This window comes from Leptopilina heterotoma, unplaced genomic scaffold, assembly GCF_015476425.1.
Source record: "Leptopilina heterotoma isolate Lh14 unplaced genomic scaffold, ASM1547642v1 Lhet_369, whole genome shotgun sequence".
In the NCBI taxonomy this organism is placed as follows: domain Eukaryota; kingdom Metazoa; phylum Arthropoda; class Insecta; order Hymenoptera; family Figitidae; genus Leptopilina; species Leptopilina heterotoma.
In genome coordinates, this window is record NW_025111048.1 from 582,636 (window position 1) to 608,654 (window position 26,019).

The 26,019-nt window shown below is 25.7% G+C and overlaps 1 protein-coding gene and 1 long non-coding RNA gene across 2 annotated transcripts; one reads left to right on the top strand and one right to left on the bottom strand.

Moving 5' to 3' along the window:
• The first annotated feature begins 340 nt into the window (after nt 1-340).
• On the top strand, nt 341-26,019 carry LOC122505746. The gene is made up of 7 exons (XM_043617555.1): nt 341-567; nt 20,027-20,643; nt 20,783-21,378; nt 21,457-21,799; nt 21,880-22,245; nt 24,477-24,819; nt 24,928-26,019. The coding sequence occupies exons 2-7, from the start codon at nt 20,039-20,041 to the stop codon at nt 25,321-25,323; spliced, it is 2,649 nt and encodes an 882-aa protein (XP_043473490.1). The 5' UTR covers nt 341-567; nt 20,027-20,038; the 3' UTR covers nt 25,324-26,019.
• On the bottom strand, nt 17,479-18,644 carry LOC122505747. The gene is made up of 3 exons (XR_006301942.1): nt 18,260-18,644; nt 17,822-18,018; nt 17,479-17,701 (listed from the first exon to the last, which is right to left on the bottom strand). It is a non-coding gene; the product is annotated as an uncharacterized LOC122505747 (long non-coding RNA).

Consider the following 26,019-nt stretch of genomic DNA (forward strand, 5'->3'; position numbering starts at 1 on the left):
GAAGAAATAAACGATAATCATTGATTCTTATTTTTTGTAAGAATATTCAGATTGAAAAGAAAATAAAGTGGAAATTTTTTATTTTAAATATTGCCACATAATTTTTTTTTTTTTTTTTTTTTAATGTAAATTTTCAATATAAATTTTTTATGTGATTATTTTTTAAAGGTTTAACAAAAAAAAAATTCATCTCTCTGAGTATCCAACAGATGTCAGCAGACTGACCATATTATCAGTATAGGCTATAGTTATTCACCTGGAATAATCTTCAATCCCCACCACCTGAGAATGTTGGGCTTGGGGGCCCACTAATCCCCACTCCTTCAACCTTCTATCAGCTTCAAAGTTTTAGTCGACAACGTAGAAACGTAGTTTGAAAAATACCACGAAAGTCGACTCAGTGTATATGTATGTGATTTAAAAGTAAGAAAAAAAGAAAAAACTCATCGATTCTTCAGCAAGTTTTTAGACAATTTCAAGGATTTATAAATTCTTCAAAAGGAATACTCTAAAGGAATAAAAAAAAAAGGAATATACTTTCTAAATACAAAGCACAATAAAAAATAGGTGAGTGTGCGTGAAAAGTTAAATTTTTTTGATACCACACATATTACCATTGGGCCAATTGATTTTTCAACATTTCAAAAAGTGATTGTGAACCGTTAATCGCGGTAAATAAAATCGTGTGATGCCTATAAAGCCCCATTGAAATGGCTACCAAACCCGTAGGAGTTATTCCCTTTTGGATTCAATATATAAATCCGCAGCGCGTCTTTATTGACCAATGAAATTTCACCTTTCACGATTAACCACACGAAACAAGGAAAACAACTTTTATGTGAAACTTGTAGGAAAAAAAAATTGTTAACATAATTCTCATCTTTCTCTCTTTCTCTCTCTCTCTCTCTTGGGTAAAAAAAATATCCGGATGGGATAATGCCAAGAGATTGTAAAAGATCACGAGATAGGAGATACACTAGAGTTACTTCCAATTTTTTATTATAAAATATGCGACATAGAAAGTGTAATTATTGATGCATCCTAGATTTTCAAAAAAAAAAAAATTCCTTCACTTTATTGTTTTTGAAAAAAAGTGAAATCTACTTATTTAAGAATTTGAGTGGTGCTTGTTATTTGAATACGGGGATTTACATTATTTATTCAAGGATAAAAAATCAATTTTATATCAACAACTTTACGTAGACAGTTTTTATAAAGAATCATGACGTCCTTAAAGAAACAATATATACCACCTAAAAATGTTAATTTTATTTTATCACGTTTAATTTTTTTTACCCACCTATTTTCTTTTTTTTTTCTTTTTTTTTTGTAGCAAATAAAAACATTTCCAAATGTTCAATACAATACTTTTTAAATTTCAATAATCAGGAAATTACCTTGAAATTTTGAAACAAAAAATTATTTTTTTTCAGGAAGTTAATATTTTTAGAAGCAAACTTTATTGACGTGCGAAAAAATAGAACAAACAAGTAGTTTTTATAAAAAAAAAGGAAAGAACAGAACTGTAGAAATATAGGGGCCTTATTTCAACTTTTTATTTTCTTTTAATCATTTTTTCCTCTATATCATAAAAAGTAAAAGGTACGGAAAAATATTATAGAAATATAGAGTAATTTTTTTTTTTAAAACAATTTTATACAATTAATAGGTAAATTGTAACATTAAATTAAATTGTGCAATTTCGCAATGCGACAATTTTTATTGAGATAACTTATCATTAAATGAAAACAGATTTAAGTAAAAATTCTCTCTGTCTCTCTCTCTACCTGACGAATCATATTTTCTAAAAATATAACAAAATTAATCTTTAGTGTGTAAACTTGCTATTTTTTCAATTTCCGCACTCTTAGTGCTATTAAAAAAAAAAATTATTTTAGAAGTGATTTTTAATTGATTAAAAAATTTCTCTGAATTTAGGATAAAAAAAAATAATAATAAACGAAAAATATTAATATTTAACAATATTCTAATATTTTTAAATAATATTGAACGAAATTCTTGAATTTAAAATATTTAATGATATTCTTAAATTTAGAATATCGTTTCTTTTATTATGTTTATTTAAAGAAATAAATATTTATTGCATAAGGTACAATTAAAAATAATAATATTTTATTTTCACCACTATCGTTCAATTCATAAAAAAAATAATAATTTATAAACACAAAGATAAATGACATTGACATTATGTAATAATAATCATACGTAAAAATAAACTTTTCATTTAAAGGCACGAAATTTATTTCATCTTACGAAATTTGTTTAAAAATTAATTTAAAAAAAAAATTTATTAAGAAAATTTCAATTGTCGAATGTAATTTATTACAAATATTAAAAATAATCACAATAATAATAATATTAATAATAATAATTACCACAGGACGTGGTCGAGTCCCACACGAACAAGTGCGTAAAAGGATTTTTTCCTTTCCTAAACTTGTTTTGTTGCAAAAATAATAATAATAATAATAATAATAATAATAATAATAATAATAATAACAAAAATAATCAAAATATTAAAAATAAAAATAATAATAATAATAAATAATAAATAAAAAAAGAATGATAATAACACTAATAATAAATGTAACATTAATAATTAGCAATAATTAGTGTGCTACCATTATTATTTTTTTGATTTTAATAATTATTATTGTTGTTATTATTAATATTATTATTATTATTATTATTATTATTATTATTATTATTATTAATATTCGTATTACTAATTTATTCATAATAAATAAATTTATTTTTAATTTTTAAGAAAGATTAATTATTATTTACGATTAATTTGTCATTAATTCATGATATTTTCGAAACAATTTAAAAAAATAATTAGCAAAATTTTCAATGAACATGTGTGACACATGTGATATCATAATAATATCTCTTTATCAATACGTGAATTTTTAAGTAGTCAACAATCAATTGATTACTGTCAATATCTCTCTATTCAATGTTCAGATCCTTCAGCAAGTAAAATTCACAACGATTAAACATTTAATATCAAAAATTAGAATTTTTAATTCTAAAGAGAAAAATATTTCTTACACTCGATATTGTTTTACAAATTTTTGTCTTAAGGTTTTTCCTCTTTAATAAAAAGGTTTTTTTTTTTTTTTTTTTTTTTTGAAAGAAGGAATATTTAAGGGAGTATAATAGAAGAATCGTTTTTAAAGAAGCGAAATGAAGTGACGGAGTGGGGATAATGGGAGAGAAAGAGAAAAATCGAACTTTCTTTCTTACTCTCCGTGTCTCCCCGCTCCAGCGGAACGTAGAGCGATGGAGTGGGGATAATGGGAGAGAAAGAGAAAAATTGGACTTTCCTTCTCACTCTAAGCGTAGCGTTCTGCTTTTCTTTCTCTTAGTCCAGTCAAATAAGTCGAAAAACAATTTTTAAATCAGAACCACAACTTTTTTTTTACTTAAATCCTTCATTTTTGCATACCAGTAAATAAATTATTCTATTATCAATAATTTAAAAAAATATATAAAACCATCGATATTCCAATTATTAAAAAACAAGCGAAAATTGTTTTTTCCACAAATTTCAGTCTAAACAATTTGACCTTCGAAAATCAAGTTTTCTCTGGTTTCCAACTCCACACAGTTGATTTTGTATTCGTAGCCACTGTGCGCGAATGCTAATTATTATGAAAAGAAGTAGTGTTTTAAAATAAAATTTTCAACAACTTGAAAACTGTTGTATTTGAAAAATCAATTCTGTTAAATAAAAATTGCACAAACCTGAAGAGAAGAAAAAAAATTTTTATGGTTAAATTGTTTCGTAAATTAATTTTTAATATGCGAAAAAAATATAATTTTACTACACACTTTGTTTTATGGAACAAAAGTTGACCTTCAATTAAACGTCGTTGCTCTCAATACTATATATAGTCTTGACTATATCGTTAAAGTAAAATAAAGAATTATTTTTTCCAAAGTCTCTTCAAATAATAATAATAATGTTCTTGTAAAAAAAAAATTGTCAAAATATTAAATTATTAATGACACGTTCTTCAAGAGTCACGTGAAATTATAAACGAGGGGGAAAAAATTGAATAATTTTTAGTTGAGTCATAGACGTTCTGCTTTGGAATGAACATTTTGAAAATGATTCTATAAAGCACTCGAGTTTTTTTTTTCTTATTCAATATGTAAAATGAGAATTGAAGGCGTTCTATTCTTGTACAGCTTTCATTAAGAAGAATAATTTTATTCTTTAAGCAAATAAAACAACTATTTGTTCAAAAAACTTAAAAATTAATAAAAATTTTTTTCAAACTAAGTTCATGAAATAAAAATTTTTCTTTGAAGAACAAATAATATATTCAAAACGTGTAAAGAAAAAAATATAAAAAGAAATTAAAATGAAAAGAAAACAATTTCATTTAGAATTAAATTTCTTCGTGGAATTTGCTCACGTAGCAGGTATACATTAAATACGTTGACCCATCAATTTCTTAAATGAATGCTGACATAAATAAATGTTTGGTAATAAAATAATTATGAAAAAAAAAAATGGAAAATTTGTCACACTCTGTACATGATTGTTTCTTGTGGGAATATTCTATATATAGTAATACACAGATGACAAGTGAAAATTGTATATATTTAATGGTAGGGAAAAAATAAATATAAAATCGTTTGTTTGAGTTACTATTGAGTGACGTAAGCAATGGTAAATAGTTGCCAGTCGCATTGCTTCGCAAATGCGGTTTGCATTCCAATCGTTCAAGCAGCAAAAGGTTTCAAATGCTCAGAAACAGTCGCACCCATCACCGCGTTATTCCAAGGGCTATCCTCGCACGAAAGAAAGGACTTATTTACATATATTCCATTCGTTTTTATTTTTATTCAATGAGGCTAAAAGATCAACTTGTCATTTATTATTTTTACAGTAACTATAATCTTCAAACTAAAAGGATAATAATCCATTCAAGTTGATAAGTATATAAAGGAAAAATCATTTTCGCCTATGACATATTCTTTTTAATTACAAAATCCATTAAAACATCATTAAAAGACTACATTTTTTTTCTAATTGACACGATATATGTGTTTTTCAATATTCTTCCAGATAATTATAAAAGTTGCAAAAAAATTGTCCCTAAAAATTTCAAAAAACTGATCTTCTTAAATTTTGTTGGATTTTTAGAATAACGATAACTTCGAATTTTGTGGTCGAAAAAGGTTCAAAAATAGGTCTATAGATGCGTATTTTAATATTCTTTTAGAAAATAATAAAAATTTAAATAAAAAAAATAAATTGTTTCTTAAAATTTCAAAAAACTGATCTTCTTAAATTTTGTTGGTTTTTTAGAATAAAGATATCTTTGAATTATAAGGTCGAAAAAGGTTCAAAATTAGGTCCATCAATGCGTATTTTAATATTCTTTTAGAAAATAATAACAATTTAAAAGAAAAAAATAAATTGTTTCTTAAAATTTCAAAAAACTGATCTTCTTAAATTTTAGTGGTTTTTTAGAATAACGATAACTTTGAATTATATGGTCGAAAAAAGTTCAAAATTAAGTCCATCGATGCGTATTTTAATATTCTTTTAGAAAATAATAACAATTTAAAAGAAAAAAATAAATTGTATCTTAAAATTTCAAAAAACTGATCTTCTTAAATTTTAATGGTTTTTTAGAATAACGATAACTTTGAATTATATGGTTGAAAAAAGTTCAAAATTAAGTCCATCGATGCGTATTTTAATATTCTTTTAGAAAATAATAACAATTTAAAAGTAAAAATTAAATTGTTTCTAAAAATTTCAAAAAAGAGGTTCTTTAAATTTTTCTAATTTCTTTAGTTGACTAGAAATTTGTAGTCTATTGTCAAAAAAAGTTCAAAAATCGGTCAATCGATCAATTTTTGAATATATTTTGAGGAAATTATAATAGTTTCGAAGATAAACTAAAATTGCTTTTGAAAATTTCAAAAAACTAATATTTTTATTTTTTCTCCTTTTTTCAATTGACTAGAATTTCGCAGTATGTTGTCAAAAAAGGTTCAAAAATAGTTCAATCGATGCATTTTTGAATATATTTTAAGGAAATTATAATAGTTTTGAAGATAAACTAAAATTGAGCTCCCGCGGGCAATAACTCGATCTGCGCTCGGACGCACTCTCTAATACCAGTCGGGTGGCAGTGAGTGGCGCAGAGGCGCTCACTGCTCCCCGACTGGTACGAGCGCTTGCGTCCGAGCGCAAATCGAGTTATTGCCCGCGGGGGCTCAATTGCTTTTGAAAATTTCAAAAAAATAATATTTTCATTCTTTCTCCTTTTTTCAATTGACTAGAATTTTGCAGTATGTTGTCAAAAAATGTTCAAAAATAGGTCAATCGATGCATTTTTGAATATATTTTAAGGAAATTATAATAGTTTCGAAGATAAACTAAAATTGCATTTGAAAATTTCAAAAAACTGATCTTCTTAAATTTTGTTCGATTTTTAGAATAACGATAACTTCGAATTTTGTGGTCGAAAAACGTTTAAAAATAGGTCAATCGATGCATTTTTGAATATATTTTAAGGAAATTATAATAGTTTTGAAGATAAACTAAAATTGCATTTGAAAATTTCAAAAAACTAATATTTGTACTTTTTCTTATTTTTTCAATTGACAAGAATTTCGCAGTATGTTGTCAAAAAAGGTTCAAAAATAGTTCAATCGATGCATTTTAGAATATATTTTAAGGAAATTATAATAGTTTTGAAGATAAACTAAAATTGCTTTTGAAAATTTCAAAAAACTAATATTTTTATTTTGTCTCCTTTTTTCAATTGACTAGAATTTCGCAGTATGTTGTCAAAAAAGGTTCAAAAATAGTTCAATCGATGCATTTTAGAATATATTTTAAGGAAATTATAATAGTTTCGAAGATAAACTAAAATTGCTTTTAAAAATTTCAAAAAACTAATATTTTCATTTTTTCTCCTTTTTTCAATTGACTAGAATTTTGCAGTATGTTGTCAAAAAATGTCCCAAAATAGGTCAATCGATGCATTTTTGAATATATTTTAAGGATATTATAATAATTTCGAAGATAAACTGAAATTGCATTTAAAAATTTCAAAAAACTAATATTTGTACTATTTCTTATTTTTTCAATTGATCAGAATTTCTCAGTACATTGTCAAAAAAAGGTTTAAAAATAGGTCACTTGGTGTAGAATTGAATATATTTTTGGGAAATTATAATAGTTTGAAATATAAACTAAAGTTGCTTTTGATAATTTCAAGAAAAAGATGTTTTTACTTTTTTCTGAATTTTTCAGTTGACTACAATTTTTCACTATATTGTGGAAAAAGATTAAAAAATAGGTGATTTGATACCTTTTCGAATATTCTTTCTAAAAATTATGATAGTTAAAAAGATTAACAAAAATTACTTTCAAAAATTTCAAGAAACTGAAATTTTTACTCTTTCCTGTTTTTTAAAATTGAAAATAATTTTCATATATTTTGTCGTAAAAGGTTGAAATATAGGTAAATTGATACATTTTTGAGTATTTTTTTTAGATACATATTTACATTTGATAATTAGAGTAAATAACCAAAAATGTTTTCATAAATATTGTATTAAACTCTAGTTTCAAAATTTTTTTATTTGACCATGACTTTGCAAAGTATTGTCGCAAATGATTTTAAATTTTTTTAAATGTACAATGATTATAATATAAAAATATATAATTAATAATAATTATAAGAATGATTATATTAGCTTTAATTTTTGAATAATATTCCTAAAGAGAAAATTCAAGAAAGTTATCAGGAAATGTTTGTATTTTTAAAATTCGCACCGTAACATCTTTAACACTTAATAGTAAAAAGTTCGCAAATAATGGAAAGTAGGCTTTCAAACAGACTTTAAAAAGTGAAAATAGATTTTTAAATTTTTGATGACTTCGCTAAAGAAAGTTATCAAAAGTACTAAAACATATTATTTCACATTAATCTGGCTCAAAAAATTTTTAACTAATTTTTTTATTCTTATAAGTATCTAAAGTTTAATAAAAAAAATTAATTTTTGTAGATACCTACTTTGATTTATTTAGGTATTATGTAATAAAATCCGTCTAAAAATCAAATGTAATGGGAAATGATCAACAAAATTCGTGAAGAAAAGTAAATTTTTTATTGTTGAAAAAAATATCAATGATTTATTATGATTTTGATTAAACGTTTTTTTCAATCGTATGAGTTACATTCGACCGAAAAAAGTTGATCACGACGCGGATGCAGGTTCTCGATTTCCCCTTGATGATACACCAAGCGAGGTCTCAAAAGGTCGTCGACGTTAAACGAGCATTGCCTGGTGCCATACCACCGATCTTCGACCTCGAATCTGCCGAGTCGATTCGATTTGTGCGTTTGTCACATATCTTTCACTAAATATAAATAACTCGAAAAAAAAAATTATTTTACAAAATTTTTTTTTTCAACTTTTTCTTATTGAACAATAAGACATTTAATGTCTTTTTTTTAAAATTATAATTAAAAATTAAAAATAGATTTTAAATAAAATTCAAACACTTGAATAGGCAAAATTAATTTTTTTTCCTGTTTTGTGAAAATTGTGAATTTTTCGCAATATAAAGTGAGAAGAAGGAATTTTGTCGAAAATTGCCATGAGTAAACATGAAGGTATTTAAGACACAAACAAATAAAGGCTCGAAATGTGTATGAGAATATCAAGGATATCAAATACGTTGATAAGCGAAAAAAGATAAAACACTCCCCACTATCTATTTTGATAAAAAAAGATTTCAACTTGATCTAATAGTATCATCATCATTAAGTATCTAGAATAAAATTTCAAGACTCAAATTAATTAAAATCGCAAATATAATAAAAAAAATACGACCATAATTACATAGTTATGTATAATTTAAAAAAAATTTTTGGCAACGAATTTTGTGCAATTTTTTTGCTATTATTTTTTCCCTATTTTTTTTTTTTTTGCAAAAACTGTTTTCAAGTTAGAATAACATTTTTAATAGTTATTTTTAATAATTATTGTCTATCTATGATTGTGGTTTTTGCAAATTGAAATTATTACCTTGTGGATATTTATTACTTTCTAAGGTTTCATAAATATTATTTATGCCATTTGTGCTATTTACAGTATACGTAATTAAATATCAAAAATACAAAAAATAATTGTCTATTATGAACTCTTAAAAATCTTAAAGAATTTTTAATTCAATTCTTAAGGAATTTATAAAAATTTAGTATGATATATCATTTTATCGATGACGTTATTTCTTTCTACAAACTCTTTAATTAAATCTCTATTACTGCATCGATTATTACATAATTCCATTTTGCTCGAAGGTATTATCTATTATTCATTTTATTATAAGAAAAATTTATTTGTTTCTTAACAAACATAAAAATTTTTTGTTCAAATTTATATTTATCAATAAAATAAAAATAATAATAATAATAATAGTTCAAAATAATAAAAGAATAATCGAAAAAATATCGAATGACCTATTTTTGAATCTTTTTTGACAATATACTGAAATATTCTAGTCAACAGAAAAAATCAGAAAACAGTAAAAACATCTGTTTCTTGAAATTATCAAAAGCAGCTTTAGTTTATCTTTTAAACTATTATAATTTCCTTAAAATATGTTTAAAAATGCATCGAATGACCTATTTTTGAACCTTTTCCGACAATAAACTAAAAAATTCCAGTAAACTGAAAAAATCAGAAAACAGTAAAAACATCTGTTTCTTGAAATTATCAAAAGCAGCTTTAGTTTATCTTTTAAACTATTATAATTTCCTTAAAATATGTTTAAAAATGCATTGAATGACCTATTTTTGAACCTTTTCCGACAATAAACTAAAAAATTCTAGTAAACTGAAAATATCAGAAAAAAGTAAAAACATCAGTTTGTTTAAATTATCAAAAGCAATTTTAGTTTATCTTTTAAACTTTTATAATATTCAAATAATACATTCAAAAATACACCGTGTGACCTATTTTTGAACTTATTTTGACAAAGTATTGCGAAATTCTAGTCAATTGAAAAAATTGGGAAAAAATAAAAATACCAGTTTCTTGAAATTTTCAAAAGTAATTGTAGTTTATCTTTTAAAAAATTATAATTTTTAAAAAAAAAATTTAAATATGCATCAATTTAATTATTTTTACACCTTGTTTGACAATAAACTACATAATTCTAATCAATTGGAAAAATGAGAAAAAATAAAAATAACAGTTTCTTGAAATTTTCAGAAGGAATTTTAGTTTATCTTTTAAATTATTATAATTTCCTTAAAATATATTCAAAAATGCATCGTTTGACATATTTTTGAACTTATTTTGACAAAGTACTTCGCAATTCTAGTCAATTGTAAAAATAATGAAAAATAAAAATATCAGTTTCTTGAAATTTTTAAAAGCAATTTTAGATTATCTTTTAAATTATTATAAATTCCTTAAAATATATTCAAAAATGCATCGTTTGACCTATTTTTGAACTTATTTTGACAGAGTACTGCAAAATTCTAGTCAATTGAAAAAATTGGAAAAATTTAAAATACCAGTTTCTTGAAATTTTCAAAAGTAATTGTAGTTTATCTTTTAAACTATTATTATTTTCTTAAAAAAAATTGAAATATGCATCAATTTAATTATTTTTAAACCTTTTTTGACAATAAACTACAAAATTCTAATCAATTGGAAAAATGAGAAAAAATAAAAATAACAGTTTCTTAAAATTTTCAGAAGGAATTTTAGTTTATCTTTTAAATTATTATAATTTCCTTAAAATATATTCAAAAATGCATCGTTTGACATATTTTTGAACTTATTTTGACAAAGTACTTCGTAATTCTAGTCAATTGTAAAAATAATGAAAAATCAAAATATCAGTTTCTTGAAATTTTTAAAAGCAATTTTAGATTATCTTTTAAATTATTATAAATTCCTTAAAATATATTTAAAAATGCATCGTTTGACCTATTTTTGAACTTATATTGACAAAGTACTGCGAAATTCTAGTCAATTGAAAAAATTGAAAAAAAATTAAAATACCAGTTTCTTGAAATTTTCAAAAGTAATTGTAGTTTATCTTTTAAACTATTATAATTTCTCTAAACTATATTTAAAAATGCATCTCTCGGCCTATTTTTGAACCTTTTTTTGACAATGTACTGCAAAATTCTAGTCAATTGAAAAAATGAGAAAAAATAAAAATATTAGTTTTTTGGAATTTTTTCAAAAGCAATTTTAGTTTATCTTTGAAACTATTATAATTGCCTTAAAATATATTTTAAAATGAATCGATTGACCTATTTTTGCACTTATTTTGACAAAGTACTTCGCAATTTTAGTCAATTGTAAAAGTAATAATAATAGATAATAATTAGGAAAAATTCTTTAAAACATTAAAAAAATTAATAAATAATAATAAAGCAATTTATGCTTTTTTCTTTTGAGAAACTTAGATTATATAAAGAAAACAACTCTATATGTGGGAAAAAATCTTCACCTTTAGTTTATTTTATATAGAAATTATTTACACACGCTTGAATAAATAAAAATCAATATTTTTTTTTGAGAAGGATAAATAATTGGAAAAATTTTGAAGAAAATCTCGAAACGAGTGACGGCAGTCACTATTCGTATATTCCTTGACATAAGTCCATTGTTATTTTAGGATTAAACTCAAAAAATAAGAATTTAAAGAATCTCCCCAATAATTTTCTCTTTTCTCATTTATCCCAATTTTCTCACGTCTTTTGATGTAAAAAAGAAAAAATTGATTTAGACATATTTTTAAAGAATTTTTTTTTTAAATTAAAAGTAAAAATTTTTTTTTTTTAACATTTGTATTTTTTTTTTTTTAATTATGGTAATAAATTTTTGGAAAATTTATAATTAAAGAAATATTTTTTATTGAAGCTTATTGTAGTTACGCCAATGGTAAATGAATACATAGGGCAAAGGACGCGGAAGAGATTTCTTCTTTAAGTTTACCTTCTTCTTCGTTTTTTCTTTCGTTTCGCGATATGTTTGCATGAATCTTTTCCCTGCCGCAAAAGAGTTTCGTGTGTTCTCACAAAAATAATGTGGCACATTCAACAGATATCGTGTTCTGAAAACCACATTTTTTTGTCTGTCTTTTATTCTTCTTCTTATTTTTTTTTTTTTTTTTGATGAAAAAGGAAAATTATATAGTTTGTAAAATACGAATTTTTCGAAATACACTTAGAGGTTTTTAATTTTATAATAATAATTTAATAAATGAGGAATTTTAAAAATAATTTAGTTCTTTTGTACGCGAGAGGAAATTTTTAATTTTTTGTTGAAAATTCTCGAAGGGAATAAGAAATTTTTCTGCGTCAATAAATTATTTACTTATTCATGAATTAGAATAAGTATTAAGTGAATAATAAGTGTATTTAATTAGAAAAAAATTGTGTACAAATTCTAGGAAAAACAAGTTATATTACTATTAGATAATTTTAGTTCGAAGAATTTTTAGTTTTGAGGAGAAAAAAAGGAACTCTCTTGAAGCAATTTGCTGCCTCTTATTGTGTATTTATTGTTGACAAAGAATTTCTTTTCGTTCGGCATTTTCTTTTCTCTTTTTTTTGTCAAACGCTTGTAAAGTTAGTCAAAATATTTTCAATGGACAGGAAGTTTTAAAAGATGTTATGCTCTTGCGAAAAATACGATTACAGGTTTGTTGTCAAGTTTTGTGTGTGTCCTTCTACAGAGGTCCATTTAGACCTTTTTTTCAATGAGTGGAAAAAATTTTTAGTAGGACCCTTTTTCGATACACTAAATTTACTCAAGGACTCGAGTTTTAGGACCTTGAAAAATGTCATAATATTCCTGTGACGATAAAGAGATAACAGCCTATTTTATTTATTTTTTTTAATTTTAACTTTAATAGTACTTAAATAAAAAAATTTTTTGGCTCAAAGGAAGTTCATCATTAAAATTTACAATGTGTTGTAAAATTTTTTTTTGTCTGAAGAAGAAAAAAATTTTCCTCACAGTGAAATCCTTAATTACGTCACAAAATATTTATAAATTCTCACATATTTTAATTAAAAAGTACGTAAACAGTTTGACATAAAATTTACGAGAGGCATAAAATTTTAATAATTTTGTAAAATAATGAACGCAAAATAACTTTATAATAAAGTAGGTAAGAAAAAATGTTGAATATATAATGAGAAGTAATGAAAAGTTAGATAAGAATATATAAAATAGCAAAAAAAAGACTATTCCTAACTTTAAAAATGTTGATAAAAAATAAAATAAATATGATAGTTAAAAATATAGACAAAAGTTTCTTTTAATAACTCCAAGAAACTGATGCTTTTACTTCTTACATATCTGATTTTTTACATTCACTATAATTTTGCAGTACATCGACGAAAAAAGTTTGCAAGTAGATCAGTCGATGCGCTTTAAAATATACTTTAAGTAAATTATAATAATTCAAAAGATAAAGTACAATTGCTTTTGATAATTTCAATAAACTGATATTTTTATTTTCTCTGATTTTTCAATTCTTTAGAAATTTGGCGTACTTTGTCAAAAAAGGTTAAAAAATAAATCAATCGAAGCATTTTTAAATACATTTTAAGTAAATTATAATAGTTAAAAAGATAAACTAAAATTGTTTTTAAAAATTTCCAAAAACTAATATTTTTATTTTTTCTCATTTTTTTAATCGACTGAAATTTCGGCGTACTTTGTCCAAAAAGGTTCAAAAATAAATCAATCGATGCATTTTTTAATATATTTTAAGGAAATTATAATAGTTTCGAAGATAAACTAAAATTGTTTTTAAAAATTTCCAAAAACTAATATTTTTATTTTTTCTCCTTTTTTCAATTGACTAAAATTTCGCAGTATATTGTCAAAAAACGTTCAAAAATAAGTCAATCGATGCATTTTTGAATATATTTTAAGGAAATTATAATAATTTTGAAGATAAACTAAAATTGTTTTTGAAAATTTTAAAAAACTAATATTTTTATTTTTTCTCCTTTTTTCAATTGACTAAAATTTCGCAGTATATTGTCAAAAGACGTTCAAAAATAAGTCAATCGATGCATTTTTGAATATATTTTAAGGAAATTATAATAATTTTGAAGATAAACTAAAATTGCTTTCAAAAATTACAAGAAACTGATATTTTTATTTTATTCTCATTTTTTCAATTGACTAAAATTAGGCAGTAAATTGTTAAAGAAGGTTCAAAAAGAGACCAGTCGATACGCTTTTAGTTATTCTTTCTAAAAAATATGATTTTTAAAATAATTAACAAAAATAACTTTAAAAAATTTCAGAAAACTGAAGTTCTTTCTTTTTCCTGTTTTTTAAAATATAAAATAATTTTCCTATATTTTGTCGTAAAAGGTTAAAAAATAGGCAAATCGATGGGTTTCTGAATATGCTTTTCAATAATTATGATAGTTCAAAAAATAAATCATAATTGTTCTTAATAATTTATAAAAACTGCTGATTTAACTTTTTCCTGATTTTTTCAATCGACTATATTTTTGCAATATTTTGTTATAAATGGATCAAAAATAGGTCAATGGCTGGGTTTCTGACTATGCTTTTCAATAATTATTATAGTTTAAATAATAAATTATAATGGTTCTTAATAATTTATAAAGACTGATGATTGAACTTTTTCGGATTCTTTTAATTTACCATATTTTTGCTATATTTTTTCGGAAAAGGATCAATAATAAGTCAATCGATAGGTTTTTGAATATTCTTTTAGATATTTGTAATTATTTTAAAAAAAACAGACAAAATTTCCCTCCATAATTGCACTTACATTTTTTTAACTTAATTTTAAAATTGAAAATTTTTTATGGTTTTGGTTACATGGTTATGTTTTTTTATATGGTAATTTTGGGATAATAATTTTTGTATAATATTCGAATCTCAGAGTTCACATATTTTAAAATAGTTTGTCATGTGTTCTGGAGTAACTGTATTTGACATCGAATTGAATAACGATTTAACATCACGATATCCTAATATTACGTGAAATCACTTTGAGGAAATTGTGCACATATGTAGGTAGGCTGAATATCGTTTTTCTTAATTTAAAACCGCAATCATTCATTGGACAGTGAAAAGATTTAGTGAAGCCCAGTAAGTAAAACGAGGCTCTTTCTTTACCCGAGTCCATCAGGATCAGACGAATGGGAATGGGACCACCTGCTTAGTATTGCTCAGGTAACTTTACCTGACCGTTCGGACCATGTTTAACACAGTGAACAAAGAAGCGGACCGCCGTGCCTCTGCAGTCGTGCCCCATCTGGTGCACACTTTTCTTACATCTCGACGAACTATACTCGAAATCAGAAATGCCATTCTACACCCAATACACTCCACTATGGGATTCCCCTCTTCTTCCATAAATTCAAGAAGGAAACTTTCGCTTCAACGCAAAATGAAACTCGAGAAGTAACGAAATTCCTCCTCTTTCTCAAAAGAATACTCCTAAGCGTCTGCTTAGGAGAGTTAAGGAAGGGTTCTTTTTTTTGTTACACAGGATCAAGATAAATAGCCTGGAAAAATCTATTTCAGATTTAGAGCATTATAGATTCAATAGTACCATAACTCACAATAGTATTATACTATATTTCTTCTATTAAAAAATTAATATTACTTTCTTTCGACAAAAATTTTTTAAGGAAATTATAATAAATGAAAAGATAAATTACAATTGCTTTTGATAATTTCAAGAAACTGATATTTTTATTTTTTTCTCATTTTTTCAATCGACTGAAATTTCAGGGTACTTTCTCAAAAAAGGTTCAAAAATAAATCAAACGATGCATTTTTGAATATATTTTAAGGTAATTATAATAAATGAAAAGATAAACAACATTTGCTTTTGATAATTTCCAGAAACTGATATTTTTATTTTTTTCTCATTTTCTCAATTGACTAGAATTTCGCAGTACTTTGTCAAAATAAGTTCAAAAATAGATCAATCGAAGCATTTTTTAGTATATTTTAAGGAAATTAAAATAAATGAAAAGATAAACAACATTTGCTTTTGATAATTTCCAGAAACTGATATTTTTATTTTTGATTATTTTTACAATTGACTATAATTTCGCAGTACTTTGTCGAAGTAAGTTTAAAAATAGATCAATCGATGCGTTTTTAAATGTACTTTACGCAAATTATAGTAGTTCAAAAGATAAAGTATAATTGCTTTTGATAATTACAAAAAACTAATATTTTTATTTTTTCAGAATTTTTCAATTGACTAGAATTTCGCAGTACTTTGTCAAAATAAATTTAAAAATAGATCAATCGAAGCATTTTTTAGTATATTTTAAGGAAATTAAAATAAATGAAAAGATAAACAACATTTGCTTTTGATAATTTCCAGAAACTGATATTTTTATTTTTGATTATTTTTACAATTGACTAGAATTTCGCAGTACTTTGTCAAAGTAAGTTCAAAAATAGATCAATCGATGCGTTTTTAAATGTACTTTACGCAAATTATAGTAGTTCAAAAGATAAAGTATAATTGCTTTTGATAATTACAAAAAACTAATATTTTTATTTTTTCAGAATTTTTCAATTGACTAGAATTTCGCAGTACTTTGTCAAAATAAATTTAAAAATAGATCAATCGAAGCATTTTTTAGTATATTTTAAGGAAATTAAAATAAATGAAAAGATAAACAACATTTGCTTTTGATAATTCCAAGAAACTAATATTTTAATTTTTTTCTCATTTTTTCAATTGATTAGAATTTTGCAGTACTTTGTCAAAATAAGTTTAAAAATAGATCAATCGAAGCATTTTTGAATACATTTTAAGGATATTATAATAGTTTAAATGATAAATTACAATTGCTTTTGATAATTTCCAGAAACTGATATTTTTTTTTTTTTCATTTTTTTAATCGATTAGAATTTTGCAGTACAATGTCAAAAAAGTATCAAAAAATGTTCAAAAATAGGTCAATCGATGTATTTTAAGGAAATTATAATATTTTAAAAGATAAACTGAAATTGATTTAATAATTTCAAGAAACTGATATTTTTATTTTTTCTGATTTTTAAAATTTTTTAAATTGTTTTTCTACGTATCGTTGAAAAAGATGCGCAAATAGATCAATCGATGCGTTTTTTATTGTACTTTTATGTAATTTAAATATTTTAAAAGATAAACTGAAATTGCATTAAATAATTTCAAAAAACTAATATTTTTATTTTTTCTCATTTTTTCAATTCACTAAAATTTCGCAGTACATTGTCAAAAAAGGTTAAAAAATAAGTCAATTTTTGCATTTTTGAATTTGTATAAAAAAAATTATTATAGTTTAAAGGGTAAACTGAAATTGCTTTTGAAAATTTCAAAAAACTGATATTTTAATTTTTTTCTCATTTTTTCAACTGATTAGAATTTTGCAGTTCATTGTTAAAATTGGTTCAAATATAGTTCAATCGAAGCATTTTTTAAAATATTTTAAGAAAATTATAATAATTTAAAGAATAAACTACAATTGCTTTTGAAAATTTCAAAAAACTGATATTTTAATTTTTTTTTCTAATTTTTTCAATTAGGAGAGAAAGTCTCTTAGAAGCGTTAAGGAAGGGTTCTTTTTTTTTGTTACACAGGATCAAGATTAATAGCCTGGAAAAAATGTATTTCAGATTTAGAGCATTATAGATTCAATAGTACCATAACTCACTACTTTATTTTGACAAAAATTTTTTTAAAAAGTAATTAAAAATTTTTCACAATTATACCTACACTTTTTTTCTTGATGGCACAAAGCAAATGTCGATTTGAAATGAATTGACTCAAGGTGTATAAAAAATTTATTCCGCCAATCCCATCAAGGTTATTCGGCTCAAAATAATACGCTAATACTTTTGTGCAAACAAACTATTCTTATTTCAGAAGTAGAAGGTTCAAGTTATGATGATGAAATCTTATTATGATTGAGGCTGGAAGAATTTTTATTCTCTATTAATATATCATAATAATTAGTCACTCATCCTTTCAATTTGATAAAAATTCTTCTTCCATAAAATTTCAATACAAAATCTCACATCGCTTAAACATTAATCTGTTATTGAATAAATTTTTTTTTTTTTACAAACATTTTTCGTTTAATTTTTTTTCAAGATTTACGATTATTATTAATATTATTTATTGCGGTAATTACTGTTTAAAAAAATTAAGTACCAATTGTCACAAAGAAATTGTCCATTGATTGCAATAAATTAATAAAAATTTTTCCAAAGGAAAATGTTAATCGTGTAGTTGAGAAAATTGGCGGCTATTATTAATTACATGTAAATTGTTAAAAATAAAAATTAAAAATCATTAAAATAAAATTTGCAAGTTTAACAAAAAAAAATTTGATTATAAGTTTAAAAATATATCTTTGAATTTCCTGTCTAGTAAAACTGCAAAGCCTAAACTAAAAGTATAAGATATCCTCCATTGTTATCAGCAAAGCTCAGGTGACTACTGCGTGAAACTTGCTTGACGTGTCAGTCGTATAAATTATCACAGATATAAAAAAAAATGTGAACATCTTTTACAGATATTTTTTAATTTCTAAAAATAAATAATTGAAAAAGTTGAAAAAAAGTCCAAAAAATAGAAACGACTCAATTTTTCTCTCTTTTTTTTGAAAAAATATTTTTTCCAAAAATAGTTCATAGCAAATAAAAGAAAAAAAATTTCATTCAACATTTAATTTTTTTTTTATTATTATTATTAGTGTGATTTTCTTTTTTTCTCGAAACAAGAAGGGTCGACAAGCATTTCGTCATATTGATTATTAGCTCCATCAAAAACCTGAGTCATTCTTTAGATAAGCATTGAATGTATAGATAAAAAACATATAAAGGTATCTTTTTCAACCTCAACTCCTTGCCGTGTTAAGAATAGTATAGTTATTCTCTATAATACCATATAAGTTTTAAACGTCCACATACAATGTGAATATTGAAAATATTTTTTATGTAATTCATTTTTTTCCAATTCAACAATAAATATATTTCAAAAAAAAATTTTTCAAAAATTATTTTTAATTATTGTTATTATTATTATTATTATTAATTATTATGTTATTATTTACTTTTATTTATGCATTTTTTCGAAACATCAGTTTAAAAAATTAGAAAATATTTTTTCAGATAAAGAAGACAAAATCAAAATTTTCAAATAGAAATTTTTTATTTAAAAAATGAAGAATAATTATAATTGAAAAGTAATTTGAGAAAAAAGTTTAATGAGATAAATGAAAATGAATGAAACAATCAACAACTGTTATTCGTTTTGTATAATATCAGACATCTGTGTATGCGTTTATATATATATATATATAATTCAATAAAAAAAGTGGGTGTTATTAGAAGGGTGTAGTTGTAAACATGCGTTCCGAAGCGTAGAATCTCGTGCCTGTAATTCAGTTTTATATTGTCAATATCGACATAACGATCAAAATGAAATTCTGTGATCAATTAAAATTTTAATTTCCGGTTTTGAAGAAATTTTAAATTATTAATTATTATTTGTAAAATATGGTAAAAAAATTTAATTTTCATATTAATTAAAATGTGCTTATTGAACTGTGAAAAATAGACTCACTTTTCATGATAATGTGTTTGATTGAGAAAACAAAAAAAATTTTTTATCAGCTGAAGACTTCTGCGAATTAATATTAAATGATTGTAATTTTATCATCTCTATTGTAGTTATCATCATTTTATTGTTCGGTGCTATAATTTATTGCGTATGTCAAAATTCTTATTTTTTTCTTGTATTTTCAAAAAAGATTTTTTTTTTACAATTTAATCCAAAATTTCCTCGTTTTAATATTTAATTAATAATTGAATTAATTAATTAAACTTTAATATTCATAAAAGAAGTGTTTTTAAAATAAATTTAAAGAATTTTGTTTATTGAAATAATTTTTTTCTCCTTTTATATTGTTCGCAGATTAGTGAAAAAATGGAGCGAAGAGCAGCTCTGCTGCTGATTTTATTAATCGGAACAGCAGCGGTTTCTGCTTATTCAACGACTGAAGAAAATTTACATGAAAAAATTAAAACAACCTCGACATCAAATGCTAAAGAGATTAAAGCAACAACTGAAGAAGTGTTCTCGATGAAAAATGTCGATTACAAGAAACTTTTAGATCCAAAGGAAACGCTTTTGAAGGAAATTCAAACATTAGATGAAGAAATTTCAAATGATAATGATAAGTTTCCAGAAGAGGAAGTTGCGAAAGTAATTAAAGCGGAGGCTCAGAAAATAAAGCCAATTGTTAAAGTACCGTTAGTGAGGAAAAATCCAACTGTTAAGACGATTACAAGTACGACGGTGAAAACTACTCCTAAAGAATTCACTGAATCTGATGATGCGAACTATGAGGATGATGATGATGAGGACGAAGAGGATGAGAATGATGATGATGATGATTATGAAGATGATGATGATGATGATGAAGATGATGATGAAGATGATCCTGATCATCTCAATGAAGATGAAATTATGACCCAGTGCCCCTCGAGTTGCAAATGTGTTGGACAATTTGCTTCTGCTACAACTGCCAAGTAATTTTTAACGAAATCAAAAGAACAACAAAAATCAAAATAAACTCACAACTTTAGATGATTTTTATTGTTCCTTTAATTTTTCTTTTCTCCATTTGTTTCTAAATGACTAATTAAACAAACCAAAAAATAATTTCAGATGCACCAGATTGGATGAGAATCAAACCTTCGGTCCTGGAATTGTTCATCTGATGATTGAGAATGCTGATCCAATTCGTCTAGGTCCAAAGGCTTTCAAATCGCGGGGTCTTCAACAACTGGAATCGATAACCTTCATAGATACTCCAATTTTGGAATTGGATAAAACAGCCTTCGAGGATAATCCCTATCTTTTCGCTGTGAATTTCACCAGAAATAGTTTAGACGATATTCCAGTTGATATATTCCAAAATAACAGTCAATTAAATTTAATAACAATCTCTGGAAATCCAATGAAACGTTTACAGACAGCTTTTAAGGCAAAAACAAGAAATTATCTTCTCAATGCTCCAAGTGTATCCGAACTTGTTTTCTCCGATAATTCCCTATCAAGATTACCACATTCAGCATTCGTGAAAATGCCAAATCTCGTATTCATCGATTTAAAAACGAATCGTCTAAAAACAATCGACAAAGCTCACATTAATTCATTGGAATCACTCACCGAATTGGATATTTCCTATAATGAATTACAAGAAATACCAATCGATCTCTTTGAGGGAAATGCAAAAAATGTTCAGATCTTGAGAGCTGTTGGTAAGAAATAATTCTGTACTACTTCGAAATTGAATTCTTAAAATTGATTAATTATTAATTTTTTTCTTTCACTTTTAGGTAATAATTTATCAACCCTAAGTACTGTGATTGCGACAAAAATGACAATATTAGATGTTTCAAGTAATAGAATCAAAATTATTCACAAAGACGATTTGATTGGATTGCCAATTCTCGAACAACTTTACGTTAAATCGAATGGTCTCAAAAGAATTCATCAGCATTCATTCAGTGAGAATGATGAATTAGTCCATCTTGATATCAGTGACAATAAACTCACTTCACTTACGGATCATCATTTCCGAACGAATTCCAGATTGCAAACAATCGTGATGAACGACAATCCTGGATTAGAAACACTTCCCGTTTTTCGAACCAACGATCAGGAGTACAACACATTCAGGTATGTTTAATAATCCTTTTTTAATAATTTCAAATTTAGGCAAAATATTCAAAATTGTTAATTTTTTTCCCCCTCTATAGCGTTTATCGATTCGAATGCTCCAATTGTGGTCTCTACTCCATTCAGGAAGGAACATTTGACGCAATGCCAGCACTAACAACATTGAAACTTGCCAAAAATCATTTGACCGGACTTCCAAGAAATTTACTCAAATTCCATTCATCATTGATTGAATTTGATTTGTCGAAGAATCAAATTAAAACACTTGATAATAATATGTTCCAAGGCGCCACATCATTGATAAAATTGAATCTTGCTGGAAATCTTTTAATTTCCCTGCAAGTCACTCCATTCCTTGCGACGCCAAATCTCTCTAAATTGAATGTCAGTTGGAATGTTCTTGAACGTGTTTGGAGTGAAGCCAGAGTACCGCTTAAAAATCTTAAGTAAGTAAATACACAATAAATGGATAATTATACATTTTTAGGGGCTGGTCCTATGATGATATTTGTGCAACTGTCTGGAAATGATGCTGTCTTCTGTTGACCCTTTGTTCTTGATTCTTTTCCTTTGGTCAAAAGGGAAAAAATTTAATCGAGATAAATTAAAATCCAAGGTTTTGGGGGTAATTCTTATTGTTCTGGTCGACCCACTAAAAACCATTCTCATCTTTTACTAGACTGCTCTTCAATCTTTAGAATTACTTGACTACCCATGGCGTTGAGTTAGCGGCTGCTTGACAGATAGTTAGGCAGCACAATCAGAAATGAGAGTTAGATTCCCAAAAATAAAGTGTAATTCATAATTCATAATCCAGACATAAATGACACCTATTGACCATTATATGGTACTCTTCCTGATTAAGCACAACATAAGCAAATTCTTATGTTTCTTTGTTTTATCAGCTAATCAACTTATTTTTAGTTGATTACCATAACAGCAAACATCATACCTCGCTGGTTGGGTCCTAAGACTGTGACTTATTTGCTTTTCGAGAACTTCTTGCAACTGCTGCTGCAGCACTTCTTTCTACGATTACTGGTATACCACCTCCACAATCGGTGAGCCCCGAATGACCTGCTTACATGGGGACAATTTCTGAATTCTTTGATTACGTTCTTGCTGTTTGGATGTCCTTTAGTGAAAAGCCCCGACACCACAACAAAGAATTTTTAAAAACTATTAGGATTCGCTTGAAACTTGTTACTTGGAGGTTTGCAGGACCGCTGATTACGAATCCGTTGTTAGTTTTCATTTAATTTAGTTGACGGAACAAGTAATCAAAATTTTTGATAGACATGTCCCGCCTTTTTAAAACGCCGTCAAACCCAAAGGACAGCATAAAAGCATCAGAGTAATCTCCTAAATCTATTATAGTTACGTTGAACATTAGAAGGGAACTTCTGTAATGATGAATTAAAGAAAATATCTCTTTTAAAATTGACAGATAATTGCAGATCGTATGCAAGCAAATATGACTGATTTCTTAACGAATAATGATTTACTAGAACCCCTACAATCTGGGTTTTGGTGATAAACACAGCACATGTACAGCATTGTTAAAGTTCACAACAGACATTAAGACATTTTGATGTACTGTTCCTTGTTATGAGCCCTGAACTTTTTAGACTTTATTGAACGAACACAACTCTCTTTTTTCAAGAAATTACTCCTACTCCCTTCTAATACACTGGGCTACGCCTTAAGGATTGAAACTGGATCTTTGCATCTGTCGTTTATGGTTTTAAAAAATATTTTATCGTAGTTGACAAAGGTCTCCAAAATGGACAATTCACGCTTCCCTAAACTTTGCCTCGAAAGACTTAAGTCTTTGTCCCATAAGGATCCAACTAATCATTTTAACTGGGTTAACCAAATTCGCATATTTTCTACTGATAGTTTACTGGAATCTTATCTAGACGAGTTTACCCTCGAATTTGGTGCTTATGATTGTAAGAACATTCTTAATTTATATGAAGCATTTTTGAGAAGGATAGACTACGACCGCTTAATATTGTCTAAAAGTCTGTTAATTTATCCATCTCTTTCATTAAAACCGGAAACGCAATGATATCTATTGTCACGGATAAATTTGTTCTATAAGCAGATCTTTGCGCAACTTCGTTTGTCTAATTTTGCTAGAATAATCAGAGGATCAGAGAAGCATGTATTCGACCCGGAAAGGCTTTGTAATTATTGTCATGAGGATTTTGAAAGTCCGCACCATATTGTAGAAGATTGTCCGGCATGGTACTCGGTTCATGAGTCTTGTTTCCCTGGTAATGCATATACTGATTCGAACGAACGTTGGTTAGAAATTATGTCATTCTCCAATTTAGCAATAATTAAAAAGTTTTTAGTTATGTTTCTATCTATGTTGGTAAAGAATTGCAGGTTTAATGATTGAATGGGTGTAATAGTTTGTTTGTATTATTTTTAATCTATGTGGTGGGGTAATCCGTAATTGCTCTCAAAATACTATCCAAATTAACAGAAGTCTAAAGATTATGAATTTAATAGGCGACAATGATCTAGGTTTACAGAATCTAGCAAACGACCTATCAGGCAAAAGTAGACAGTTGCAAAGCACTGCTATGATGATATGGAAGATCACACATCCTAAACATTGTAGGAAGTTCTTTCGAATAAATAAATTAACTATTACAATTAATTGTAGATTTCTTGCGGTTCATGATAATCGTCTTCAGCGAATAACATTGGAGGAGTTAAAAGCAACTCCAAAACTCACTGGTTTGGATATAATGCACAATCCCTTAAAGTGCGATCAAGAATTCAATGATGCAATTCAATGGCTGACGGGTCATAGAGTGAAGACTGTTGATAATACAAAATCAATGAGCATTGCTGACGATTACATTGAAACTGAAAGAATAACACAATGGTCTGATTTAGCTAAAGTTGTTTGTGACAGCATTGATCTTGGCCCACCACCACGACCAGTGCCACAAAGACCAAAACTCGAGGATATTCTAAAGAATGACTTATCTGACGACATTGCGGTAAGTTCTCTAATTTTTTTTCTATATATTCCGCAGTGGGTTCTGGACGTCCAAGAGGACATCCTTAATACTAAACTAAACAAAACCAAACTTTTATTCTTTTTACAGTTCGATCATGGTCAGAATAATTTAGACGAATTCAGTGACATGTTTACCGAGGAAAATGATGATGATGATTATAATGATGATATTCCTGAAGCAACTGTTAGTTATCATCCATTTTATCGACGATCACTTTGGCCTGTATTGACTGTTATTGTCGTCACTGTTGTTCTTTTAATGTCAATTGTTCATTTTGCTCTCTATTTGGCAAAACGAAGAGGTCGCGGTCCAGTTATTAGGCCACCAATGATTCTTCGTCAAGGATTGATCGATAATAAAAATTGTGGTCTTGTTTATAAACCACTTCAAGAAGAAATACCAACACCACATTTACCAAAACGTGGCGCTTTCTATTCAAGCAGTACATTCCACTATGACAAAATTGTACCAGAAAGTGTTTAAATTTTTCTATTGTTTGTAAGTATAAGAGAATGCAAAAAAAAAGATATAGACTCCTGAGACTGAGAATTACGAATTAGAAATTTTCGTACTGTCCTGAGAGAATGTCATATTGAGAAACTATTTTTGTGATTTTTTTTTTTTTTTGATATTCTTAAAGAAACAAAGAAATTTTTTATTTAAAGAGAAAAATAAACTTCATCAAAATTATAATAATAAAAATGTCTTGCATGATATTTTTAATTTTTACCTCGAAAATCATTCTCTCATGCGGTAAAATTATAATCCCTTCTCTTTGTCAAAAGAGTTTTGGTTAATTATACGAACAAAGTGATCATGAATATTACATTTTTTATTATTATAAATATTCAATCCAAAGTTTTTTGAATTTTACAATTTTTTTTTTTAATCGACTTTCATAGTTCCTTGCAATGTAAAAAAACAACTAAAAAAATTTATTTGAAATCTGAAAAAATTAAATTTTTAATAATTGGTTTTTTTTTGGTAAAATCCAGTGGTTTCTTCCAGTAAGATTCATGATGTATACATGAAGAGATATACATAATAAATTCGTGGCATAAAATACTTATAATAACTTATATAGCTTTATAAGTTGATAGCGAGTATATTGAAACAAAAAAATTTTTTAAGACTTGGTCATAATTCTGGGTGGTATTAATTCGAAAAATCAATTTTTTT

Excerpts from the sequence above, each read along its gene's own strand:
- LOC122505746 (XM_043617555.1), top strand. The coding sequence starts at position 20,039 with ATGGAGCGAAGAGCAGCTCTGCTGCTGATTTTATTAATCGGAACAGCA. Across the intron at positions 22,246-24,476 it reads GTACCGCTTAAAAATCTTAA|ATTTCTTGCGGTTCATGATA; the intron begins GTAAGTAAATAC and ends AATTAATTGTAG. Across the intron at positions 24,820-24,927 it reads ACTTATCTGACGACATTGCG|TTCGATCATGGTCAGAATAA; the intron begins GTAAGTTCTCTA and ends TTCTTTTTACAG.